Raw genomic sequence first — 11,820 nt, 5'->3', positions numbered from 1 at the left:
GTATAAGAAGCCGTATATACGCATGAAAAGTAGATTGCCATAGTCATGTGATGCACTAGAAAACTTAATGCTGCTTTTGGGCCTTGCTCTTCATAGGGTTGCTTTAGGGAAGGAATAGTGCCTCGCTTAGCCCTCGGGCCAAATATTCCTATCCCTCAGCAACACTATGAGAGCATAGTGCCCCAACAGCAGGCTTAATATATAATTAGTCGATCACGTGATAAATCGTTGGAAATGTCTACATTGGATAACGTCGCTAGGCACTATGAAGCAATAGCTTGGCACGACGCATTTATTAAACGCGAATTGTGTTACGTCAAGAATCATCCTAGCGTCTGGGCGCACGCAAGAGTTTTCGAAATGTAATGGCGATTGTGTTTGTGGTCGAAGGTTTGGTTTAGCATGAATGCACCGGGCAAATTTAGGGAAGTATAAAGAAGGTATATAAGCATGAAAAGTAGATTGCATAGTCATGTGATGGCACTAAAAACCTTAATGCCTGTTGTGGGCACTATGCTGTCATAGTGTTGCTTTGCGGAAGGAATAGTGCCCTCGCTATCCGCTCGGGCACTATACTTCCCTCAGACAACACTCTATAGCGCATTCAGTGCCCCCAACAACAGGCATTAATATATAAATATTGTCGCATATTACGTTACGTTACGCATATTACGTTACATTACGCATATTACGTTACATTACGCATATTACGTTACATTACGCATATTACGTTACATTACGCATATTACGTTACATTACGCATATTACGATACATTACGCATATTACGTTACATTACGCATATTACGTTACATTACGCATATTACGTTACATTACGCATATTACGATACATTACGAATATTACGTTACGTTTCACAAGCATAATATATTAAATTGGATATAGTGGAATATTGACATAGACGATGTATCTTATTGTTATGTATTTATATATTTATATCGGCGCGTTCAGCATGGGATTAAAACGTTTCACTGCGGAGGTTCCTGATGAACTTAAAGTGATCTTCTTCATAATTTGATTGATCGCTTAACAGTAGCGTGTATGTTTTGATGGAAGTCATTATGATACGGTTAGGGGTTCTAGTAGGATGGTATAGCCACCGCCGTGGCTGAATCGAACAACGCTCGCAGAACAGAAAATCCTTAGGTCCCCGATAAAGAAATTAAATCACCCAACGATAAGATTGCCACACGTTTATGGTAAACGGTAGGAAATCATCGGCATATTGATAAAATGGTTCTTCATCATCGGCCATGTTGTACACGGAGAAGCCAGCTTCACCGGACACCGGACGAATGCGCGAGGCTTGCCCGCATGAAGGCAGCCGAAACATCCCGGACCGCACAACATCGTCACCGTCGTCGTCGCTGTCGCCACGCGGGTGTAAAGCATGCTAGATGACGCATTGACAGAGCGGCGGTATGTGGGAGCGTCCGCGCGATCACGCCCGGGGCGCCAGCCTGTGTGCGCTCTATGGCGAAGCGGGGGCCTAGTTTGCGAGACCGTCCCCTCTTATCCGCGGCTGCATGCACAGTGGGCAGAGATATCTTACGTGGGCGATGGGCAGCAGTCAACCGTTGCTTCGGGCGGAAGCTTAAGACCACTTTCTCTCCGCTGGGCGAGCGTACGTGCGTGTGCGTACACCTGCCCGCTCACGCAATAAAGGTGAGGCAAGCCACTTCAGGTAGATGCGCGGTGAGCTCACCCATCCCGCTGCAGCATGCATACGTCAAGAAGAAGTACCGAGCTCAGGTAAACGCAGGTGTGTTTCAGGTAAACTCAGGTGTGTTTCTGCTAAGCTCAGGTGTGTTTCAGGTAAACTCAGGTGTGTTTCGGCTAAGCTCAGGTGTGTTTCAGGTAAACTCATGTGTGTTTCGGCTAAGCTCAGTTCTCTCTCTCTCTCTCTCTCTCTCTCTCTCTCTCTCTCTCTCTCTCTCTCTCTCTCTCTCTCTCTCTCTCTCTCTCTCTCTGATTCTCTCTTACACGCCCTCTCTCCTCTTCTCTCTCTGCATCTCCCTCTCTCCTCCTCCCCCCCCCTCTCTCTCTCTCTCTCTGAATCTCCCTCTCTCCCTCTACCTCTCTATCGCGAACATTTAGAGCTAGAGCTACTCTCGACCTTCGCCCTGACCGACGCAGACGCGTGACGTCACTTCCGCCTGACGTCACTAACGCGCAGTCCGCAAGATCGACGACGACTTCCGCTTTAGAACGGACACTGACCAACATCGATGACGATGCGGTGCTCGTGAACAAAGTCGGAGTTCTTGAGGTGCAGACGAATACGCACGTGCACGTGTATCGTCTGCGGGCCCTCGAAGGCTCGCATGACCTCAACGTTTCCGGCGAACGTCCCCGTCAGTACAACCCGGAAGTCGCCGTGCTGCGGCGGCGGCATCCCCGCGCACGGCTCGCAGTGCACCGTGGTGATGTTTAGTTCTGTCGGTGCCGACAGGCGGTCCGCTGCGACGTCGCCACCGAACGTGTAAAAAGTGCGCGGGAGACCTGCCGTCGGCTCGGACGCGAAGAAAGCGAGGCGAGCGACGCTGTAAGAGTTGAGGCAGAAACGTCGGCGCGCGTTGCACGGCAGTCGGTTGCCGCAGCGCAGCAGCTCCCCCTGCTGGGGCCGCAGGACGAAGTCGTCGTCGCAGGTGGCGCCCTCGCACGAGAAGCCTCCGAACTTGTTGAAGCAGATGTCTTCGCTCTCGCACGGTGACGTCACACACTCGTTGATGTCGTCGCAGATGCGACGGTCGGCATCGAATACGTAGCCGATAGGACAGACGCACGACAGTTCACCGGCCGCCGACGTGCACCTCCGCTCGCATCTGTCGACAGCCGGCGTCGTCGGCGGTGGACTGATCACAGCACGGACCGTCGGTTCTATCTCGTGATCATCCCGTTCCCCGCCGCCATCTTGGTTCGTTTCCGTCGCCGCCATTTGCATTTCGAGAGAGGCGACGCGACGCGTGAGCGTCTGCTCTCGACTGCTGCATTGTGACGTCAGCTGTTCGTTTTCTGCCTTCAGCGCGCGGTTTTCGTCCGTCAGAGTCTTGACAATTCCCGCAATCAGCTTGCCATTAACAGGACAGTTCGTCTGCGAGACCTTCAAGTCGATCCTGCAGGAGTTAGAGTCGACGGCGGCTGCTGCGCGTAGCCATAGTAATAGGCATAACAATGCGTAGTGACGCCGCTGAAGGACACGCACGGCGGCCATGTTGGATGTCAGACACTGGCGCGTAGTAGGCATCTGTCTGTAAACACACACATACCGCTGTCGATGCGCAGCGTCCGTCCACTACTCCCTACGTTCACACACACATACACGCACGCGCGCACGTTCTCCCGTGATTACACGTCGTTGTCGTTCACCATGTTTCTCCTGCTACGTTCGCCGCCGCTGCTGCTGCCGCTGCTGCTGCTGTTGCTGTTGCTGTTGCTGCTGGTGGTGGTGGTGTCACATCCAGGACTGTAGATAGCGCAGTGTCCCGCGCTACCACGCACCGTTGTTGCTAACTAGATTGGGTCCAAGCTATTGCGCTCGCCGTTGCTCGGCTAAGCGTTGTCGTCTAGGCGTTCGCTGCTGATAGTCACCGCGGCTGCTGCTGTTGTTGTTTCTGCTGCTGCTGTTGTTGGTGCTGCAGGTGCTACTGCTGCCGCTGATTCTGCTGGTGCTGCTGCTGCCGTTGTATCTGCAGCAGCTGCTGCTACTGTTGCTGTCGCTGTATCTGCTGCTGTTGCTGTTGCTGTTGTAACTGCCACCGCCGCCGCTGCTGCTGTTGTTGTCGCTGCTGTTGTTGCTGTTGCTATTGCTGTTCTTACGTTCGCCGCACTGTTGTCGCCATAACACTACCGCGCGATGCTCCGTCTACGATCCTCAGTTATGTTTACGTTTATGTTTGTGTTTATGTTTATGATTATATTTATGTTTGTGTTTGTGTTTATGTATATGTTTATGATTATGTTATCAGTGTTATCCTGGCTGTTTATGCTGTTGCTGCTCACACAGACACTGTGCGGTTGCCGTGTTCCGCTGCTGCTATGCTGCAGCCGTAGTCATTATATGTACTGACGTTGTTAACGTCCGCTGTCAGCCATTTCAAGATACCTGGAATTTTACGGCCAATTACTCGTCAAGCCGCTGATGGTCAGGTAAACGCAGTCAGGACCAGTGCTATTGTCCGGTACGGCCGGGAGAGATCGCGTCTGAGGTTGCAGAGAGATCGGCTGCGGATGCCCGTCGTGAGACGTGTACAGTAAACGTCTTAAATCCGCGCTCGCTTGCGTTCTCTCTCTCTCTCTCTCTCTCTCTCTCTTTCTCTCTCTCTCTCTTTCTCTATTTTTTTTTCTCTCTCTCTCTTCCTCTCCCTCGCTCTCTTTCTCTCTCTGCGCACTCGTGACAGCGCAAGACGGAATGTACGCGCGTGCCGGAGTGGTTAGAGCTAGAACTATTATACGGCGCACAAAAGGATAACATCATCAACAACATCAACATCATCAACATCATCAACATCATCAACATCATCAACAACAACATCATCAACATCGTCAACATCATCAAACATCGGCAACATCGTTAACAACATCATTAATATCGTCAACAACACCATCAACATCGTCAACATCATCAACAGCATCAACATCATCAACAACATCATCAACATCATTACCACACGCAATAATTGCTCTGTAAGAACCCGATCACGTAAACAGCTACGGAGACTCCACCTCCTCTTCGCGGTCCTCTAGTCCGTTGACTTCACTCGCTCGCCGTCAAACTTGGCAAATTACTTGCCCCGCGAAACGCTACAAAATCGGGCTTGTTGAGTGAAACCCACGGGGCTTCGTCTATTACTTTTCTTATTAGTCAAACCTCTTCACCTCGTTAACCCCCTCCACTGTCGCAGCACCGCAGCCGGTCGCGCATGCGCGAAGCGATGACGTGACGCACACCGACTGGCGGTGATTAGGTGGTTGGATCCCTATATATATTTGAATGCGGTTTGAGGTGCAGTGTGTAGCAACGTTATCACCTACAGAGTAGTTCTACGCTAGAACTGTGAGGGTGAAGCATCGGCCACCGGTATCTACCTTGAATCAGCCTCAAGCCAGAGGACGCGACATACAGGGTACGTCACAGCTGTACGGTATTTCCATGAGCAACGATGGTGAACGGGATCCGAAATCCGAATATCCGTTTTATCACGTTACTCGTGGTGTTATTGTTAAGTTAATAGCATGAAGCGAGAATTATTCGTTATCTTTCGATTTGAGCTATTTAGATTTATACGATGTTGCGTCGCCTGCTGTTGTTTGCCGCGTGCTTCCTTTGTTTACCTACTTGTTTACCTATTTGTTTACCCATTTGTTTGCAAATTTGTTAACCTATTTGTGCTTACTTAATCGTGCTTACTTATTCATGAGTTAATGGTTCTTGGGCGGTGACAGACGCGCTATGAAACTATGCGCATGTTGGGTGGACAGATAATGTTCTCTCTCTCTCTCTCTCTATCTCTCTCTCTCTCACTCTCTCTCTCTCTCTCTCTCTCTCTCTCTTCTCTCTCCCTAGAGAGAGCGAGTGAGAGTAAAAGAGAGAGCGAGAGAGCGAAAGAGAGAGCGAGTGAGAGTAAAAGAGAGCGAGAGAGAGAGGGGGAGCGAGAGCGCGAAAGAAAGAGAGGGGTGAGAGTAAAAGAGAGCGAGAGAGAGGGGGAGCGAGAGAGCGAAAGAGAGAGCGAGTGAGAGTGAAGGAGCAAGCGAGTGAGAGTAAAAGGGAGAGCGAGAGAGCAAAAGAGAGAGCGAGTGAGAGTAAAAGAGAGAGGGAGTGACAGTGAAAGAGAGCGAGAGAGAGGGGGAGCGAGAGCGCGAAAGAGAGCGAGAGGGAGTGAGAGTAACAGAGAGGGAGTGAGAGTGAAAGAGCGATAGAGCAAAAGAGAAAGGGAGTGAGAGCAAGAGAGAGAGAGAGAGAGAGAGAGAGAAGCTGGAAGGGAGGGAGGGAGGGAGGGAGTGAGAAAGAGAATGATAAACAACACAGAGAGAGACTGGTATTGATGATGACGTGCAGGCCATACCTATTTGCCCGAGTATCAAGGGTTATATGAAGGTACGCGGCTGCTGCGGTATGCCAATCACGTATGATTTCTGGCATCTAGAGAAGACCGACTGGCATGTATAGCCTGACATGTATAGACTGACATGTATAGACTGAGAGGCGGAACTACTTGTTGGTAGACAGTGAGTGTATCGGTATATAACATGAACCTGCCACTAGTGCTCATAACTTTCCCCCCAAATGGTGACATTAATCATTCTCTCTTCATTCCTTCTTTTCATCCTTCGCTATAATCGCAATCGGCTGCATTAAAAAAAAATTCTATTTACTTGCCACCCCCTTAGTTCTTCACACTCAAATGTTGCCCACGCTCGATTAACGATGACATAAGGCTTAGTTAAAATGCGCATTGATTTATAGTACGAGGACTTGACAGTGTTGCTGCCTCTTGTTTTCAGTGCCATGGCTACGACCAGCGGCAACAGACGACGCTTTCCCGGGGAGCGGCGGAACGACAGAGCGCCGCAGTTGAATTCGAAGACGTACCCACCGCTAGAGCTCATGCACGGAGCAGGTTGTATCTCCCAGGAGAAGGTTGTATCGGAGAATCCGCAGCAGCAGGAGAACGGGTTTCCGGGGAAAGCCCAGAATGACGTGGAAAAGAAGACATCACGAGAGAAGGCCGAAAGAAAGACACCCGGGAAAAATATTACACTGGGAGCACCGCAGGGAAATTACGAAACAAACCAAAAGACTGTTATGAGAGATGGAGCGCCTGGAGAGAAGGCACAAAATGAGAGACTACAGGAGGCGAACCCCATCAGGGAGACTCCGCGGAGGTTCGGGAGAGAAGCACCCCGCTGGCGGGGCGTAGAGGAGGAGCTGAGCTCTGTGAGAGAGGAGCTGAGTGAGACGGTGGAGGATTCGGCGCAGGCTGCACACTGCGGGCTGCAGCTGCTGAGAGAGCGACAGGCGCTAGAGGCGAGGTTGCTCGCGCTGACACAGCGCTACGATGGCAGCCAGCAGCGACTACACTCTGCTGTCTGGCATCTTCCGCGCTGAGTAAGCGTCGCTCATTTGCGCGCTGATGCAGAAGATAATGTGAGACCGTGACGCAATGAATGCATTTCCGCTGGCGGAGGTCGAATATTGATAAGTGATTGCGTATTTATCTAACAACCGAATATAGAGAAGGTTACGTCTTCCATCCTTCCTGCCTCTCTCACTCCCCCCCCTCTCTCTCTCTCTCTCTCTCTTTCGCTCTGTCTTTCTCTCTCTGTGTTTCTCTCTCTCGCTCTCTCACTCTCTCTCTCGCGCGGTTTGACCTATCACTCTCTCTCACACACACACACACACACACACACACACACACACACACACACACACACACACACACACACACACACACACGCACACTCTTTGTTTCTCTCTCGCTGCACTCCCTTCTCTCTCGCTCCCTCTCTTTCTTCTTCTCTCCCCCCGTTCTCTCTCGCTGGCTCCTCCCCCTCGCTCCTCATATCTCTCCACGAGGTGGTACTATAGCAGGATTTGATCTAATATGGCTACTAAAGCGATGTGTTGTGTAAAACGATGAGCGGATATATAATGCAATAGCGAGGACTACTGTAGCGGCAAAAAGGCTGTCAGTTACGCTCTTTCGTGTAGCCGACTTCCTTTACCGACGGTGACAAAACCATTCTGTTGCTACTATGAAAACCATTCTACAATGCGCGAAAAGTACAAAGCTATTTGTTTTGTTTGGTGTTTTATAGAGGGGGAGGTTGTTATACAGTGTGTCAAATGCGATATGTTCTATGGTTTGCGAAAAGTTACTGAAAAGTGTAAGGAGAAAATTCTATTCTTTGGTGTAAGAAATGTTGTTATACCGTGTGTGAAAATCTATACACTTATCGGGAATAGCTGTTTGATAGGGTGGGGAACGAGCATACAACGATGTGAAAAAAAAGTATTTAAGAAGAGTATTACAGCTATGACGGTGATAATAAGTGAGAGTGATAAAATATAAACATAAATGAAAGTGAAGGTAATGAAAGTTAAATATAATTAAAAGTTAATATCATGAATGTTGTACGTGATTAAAGATGAAGATAATGAAAGGTTTGCATAATTAAAGGTGAAGATAATAATAGGTAAAGATATAAAGTGGCGAAGGTAGCAGACGCTAAAGTAATAAAATGCGACGGAAAGGCCGCTATATGTAGGGATTGACGCAACAGGTTCAAGCTCTGCTGCGAGGTCACGGATAAGCAAGCATGACTCACATCATCACGTACGTATCACTAACAATAACTCACATCCACGCGATTTGCTCGACCGAAATTAATGAGATTTCATTAAAACCACATCACACACCCAGGCGCATTGATGCGAGCGACGAGCGGACTATATTGTGTCGCGACAGTAGCAGGCGTAGAGCTGGTCACGTGTCGCTGTGATCGGCACAGTGAAATCTCGCCGATCAATATTTAAATCTGCACTGGAACGAGTTACGGACGAATTTCATCAGCTACTGCCATTGCTCGCGACAGGTAGATGAAATAACGTACGTGTAACTTAATCAGCAGGCGATGCGTGCGCACAGGCGATCAGAGGAAAGCGAATGACACGAATTCGCTGTTCGCTACGCTCCCTAGCGGCACTGCCTACAATAGCAGTGCGCGCGCGCGCGCGTGCGTGCGTGCGTGTGTGTGTGTGTGTGTGTGTGTGTGTGTGTGTGTGTGTTGTGTGTGTGTGTGTGGTGATCGTTATGGTGTGTCGGTGTTTTGGTGTGTGGCGTGTGGTGTGGCGTGCGTGCCGTGCTGTGCCAGATGCGTGCGTCGTAGCGTGCGTGGCGATGCTGCTGCAGCAGTGCGTGCGTGCGTGCGTCGCGGGCGTGCGTGGGGGGGTGTGGTGTGTTGGTATGTGTGTTGTGTGTGTGTGTGTTGTGTGTTGTGTGTGTGTGTGTGTGTGATGTGGTGTGTACGCATTATATGTCGAATGACATATGATTAGCCGTTGTTGCTTAGAATAACTATAGGATTAGGACGTCGTGTTATAGTTTGGAAGACGGCAATATGGTGATGTCTTACATCCAGAGTTCTTCGTCGCTATCTATACTTATCTCTATCTTCTTTCTCTCACCCCTTCAATCTCTCTTAACTCTCTCTCCCATTCTCTCTGGCTTCTCTCTTGCGCTCTCCCGTCTATCTCTGCTTCTCTCTCTCTAATCAAATGCTCAATCTTTGATTTGTGACTGAATTTCACTATCAAGGCTTATCGGTTATTCAAGCGACCTATATCGGATTCCGAGAAGGTAGCTGAGCGCGCGGCATGGCTGGCGTTACGTTACAACGCGATAACATAGCGAAAAAAAAAACGCGTGAAACGCACTCACTTTAATACCATTGACTATTCTAGTTAGCGGCGCGTGATGCTGAGAGCGTGACTCTTTCACATCCGGGGAAAAGCGTATACCTTCCAATTCATAAAGATCGATGCTGATATCTCCCCGAATAATCGTTGTATAATAATATTATATATATATATATATATTTATGTATAATATATATATCTGCCTTACGTAGTCTGTATTTCATATGTGAATGGGATGGATGCATGTAGTTATAGTAACGGTAGTATGCTAATTATGCAGAAAATTACTGAAGATCGGAGATCTATCTATATTAATGTAGACGCCGCTATGATGCTACTTTCCAATCTTCAGCTTTCTTCCGAACCCCGCTCGCACAGAAGCCTACGCTCTCCTAACAATACAGTGCATCTTCCTCTGCTTGCTTACCAGGCTTGCTTTGTATATTCTGTCGAATATATTGTAGCCACTCAAACTTCTCATCGGAATTCAGACCGCCAAATGTTGGCTTGTGTTGACTTCACATGACGAGTAACAGTGCGGGCATGGCTATATACGATTGATTTAATTATGTTTGGGTTTATGAACGGATCGTATCGTCGCGATGGCAATTGCTCACTGTAGATTTAGCGATTCGATCTGGCAATTGGTCTCAGAGAGAGAGAGAGAGAGATGAGAGAGAGAGAGAGAGAGAGAGAGAGAGACAGAGAGAGAGAGACAGGGAGAAGGAGAGGAGAAGGAGAGAGATGGAGAGAGTTGGAGACAGGGAGAGGAGAGATTTGTAAGCCGAGAAAGCAATACCACAGGACTATTAGTTTACCCTCTATATGTCCTACTACGTACTCTACTATATGTAATATATAATATAATACATATATATATATAATTAGATATAAATAAAGTCAGTGTATAGATAAGTGGTGTTTAAAGTTTAATTGACGAGCTTTCGAATTAATCTCTTCACCGCGGTCAGCAGACATTGGAATAGAATCAAATAATCAAAAACAAATTACAAAGTGTTATAGATAATCAATAGAAGCGTAATGGTTGGATTCAACGCAATGGACACCACATTTGGATGACGTGCCGTGTGTGTGGCTGCCAACTGACTACCTATTACAATAGCTCACGTCGACACATAACGGAGCAGAAATTAATTCTGAGGGTTGGTGTGTTTGAATCCAGGGGGCATGAACCGATAAGACTTTAAATTACGTGTGATTTTTGAGTCCATTGCTTCGTGGCGTGTGTGCGTGTGAATGTGTGTGTGTGTGTGTGTGTGGTGTGTGTGTGTGTGTGTGTGTGTGTGTTGGTGTGTGTGTGTGTGTGTGTGTGTGTTTAATGTATTGTGTGTGTGTCGTGCGTGCGTGTGTGTGTGTGTAATGTGTGTTGTGTGTGTGTGTGCGTGTGTGTGTGTGATGTGTGTTTGTGTGGGTGTGTGTTGTGTGTGGTGTGTTGTGATGTGTGTTGTTTTTGTGGCGTACAATATATTATATACATGTCGTGTTCTTTTTTGTCCGTATTATTTGGCAACGCGCGAATTGTCGTGAATACATTCATTTTTGATTACTTATAACGCTTTGTATTTGTTTTGATTATGGATTCTATTCTATGTCTGCTGACGGCTGAATGAGAGATGTAAATCTCTAAAGCTCGTCATTAAACTTTTAAACACGCCTTAATTCTATACCTTGACTTTTGTTTTTATCTTACTACGGGTTTCGTGTGTGACTTTCCTTATATATATATATATATCATTATATATATTCTATCATAATAACTATATAATAACCAATTAAATATATAACTTTAAAATGGATCCTGCGAATGGTTCAAGCGTTAATTCAGCTCGTTTAGATTCATCCAGCAAGGATGAGAAGTCTGGAAAATTTGTGAAAACTTCTAAAATCTTATATTCTGCAGGCGACCACTCGGCACGAAAGGTAGATTGTATTTTCATTTGGAGTTTGCGTTCTACGCTGCGTTCTTATATCCATTAAATTGTATATTCTTCGAGTTCCTCTAGGCGCGCAGTCTATTCCGCGAAATCTAGCACATCCGTCCTCCTAGCCGCGGGTCTCTCGATAATCGATAGTAATTATTATTGGAGGCGGCAAACGCCAATTGACGTTACGCCTCTTTCCAGGTATCCTCGCTGAGCTGGGCGTGTCGTGTGCGTGCTCTGTTCGTGTGGCGTGTGGTGCTGCGTGTGTCGTGTGCGTGGGGCCGTATATGCGCGTGCGTGTACTTACGGGTGCGTGTGCACACACACTAATCACACACGATCACACACACACGCAGTCACCAGCACACACACCACGCAGCACGCCCGCACGGCTACGCCCGTCAATACCATAACACATGCAGCCGCAAGACATTGCATAACG

The 11,820-nt window shown here is 48.0% G+C and overlaps 1 protein-coding gene across 1 annotated transcript in view; it reads left to right on the top strand.

Moving 5' to 3' along the window:
- The first annotated feature begins 1,672 nt into the window (after positions 1 to 1,672).
- LOC106809768 overlaps positions 1,673 to 11,820 on the top strand; it is a 17,439-nt gene continuing 7,291 nt past the window's right edge. The window contains exons 1-3 of the mRNA XM_014812969.1: positions 1,673 to 1,769; positions 6,522 to 7,099; positions 7,781 to 7,790. Coding sequence (XP_014668455.1) covers positions 1,738 to 1,769; positions 6,522 to 7,099; positions 7,781 to 7,790 — 620 coding nt within the window. The 5' untranslated portion in view covers positions 1,673 to 1,737. The remainder of the gene's footprint in view (positions 1,770 to 6,521; positions 7,100 to 7,780; positions 7,791 to 11,820) is intronic.

Source organism: Priapulus caudatus, unplaced genomic scaffold (genome assembly GCF_000485595.1).
Source record: "Priapulus caudatus unplaced genomic scaffold, Priapulus_caudatus-5.0.1 Scaffold382, whole genome shotgun sequence".
Lineage (NCBI taxonomy): Eukaryota > Metazoa > Priapulida > Priapulimorpha > Priapulimorphida > Priapulidae > Priapulus > Priapulus caudatus.
Note: the sequence above shows the minus strand (reverse complement) of the source record. Positions and strands in the feature narration are given on the sequence as shown.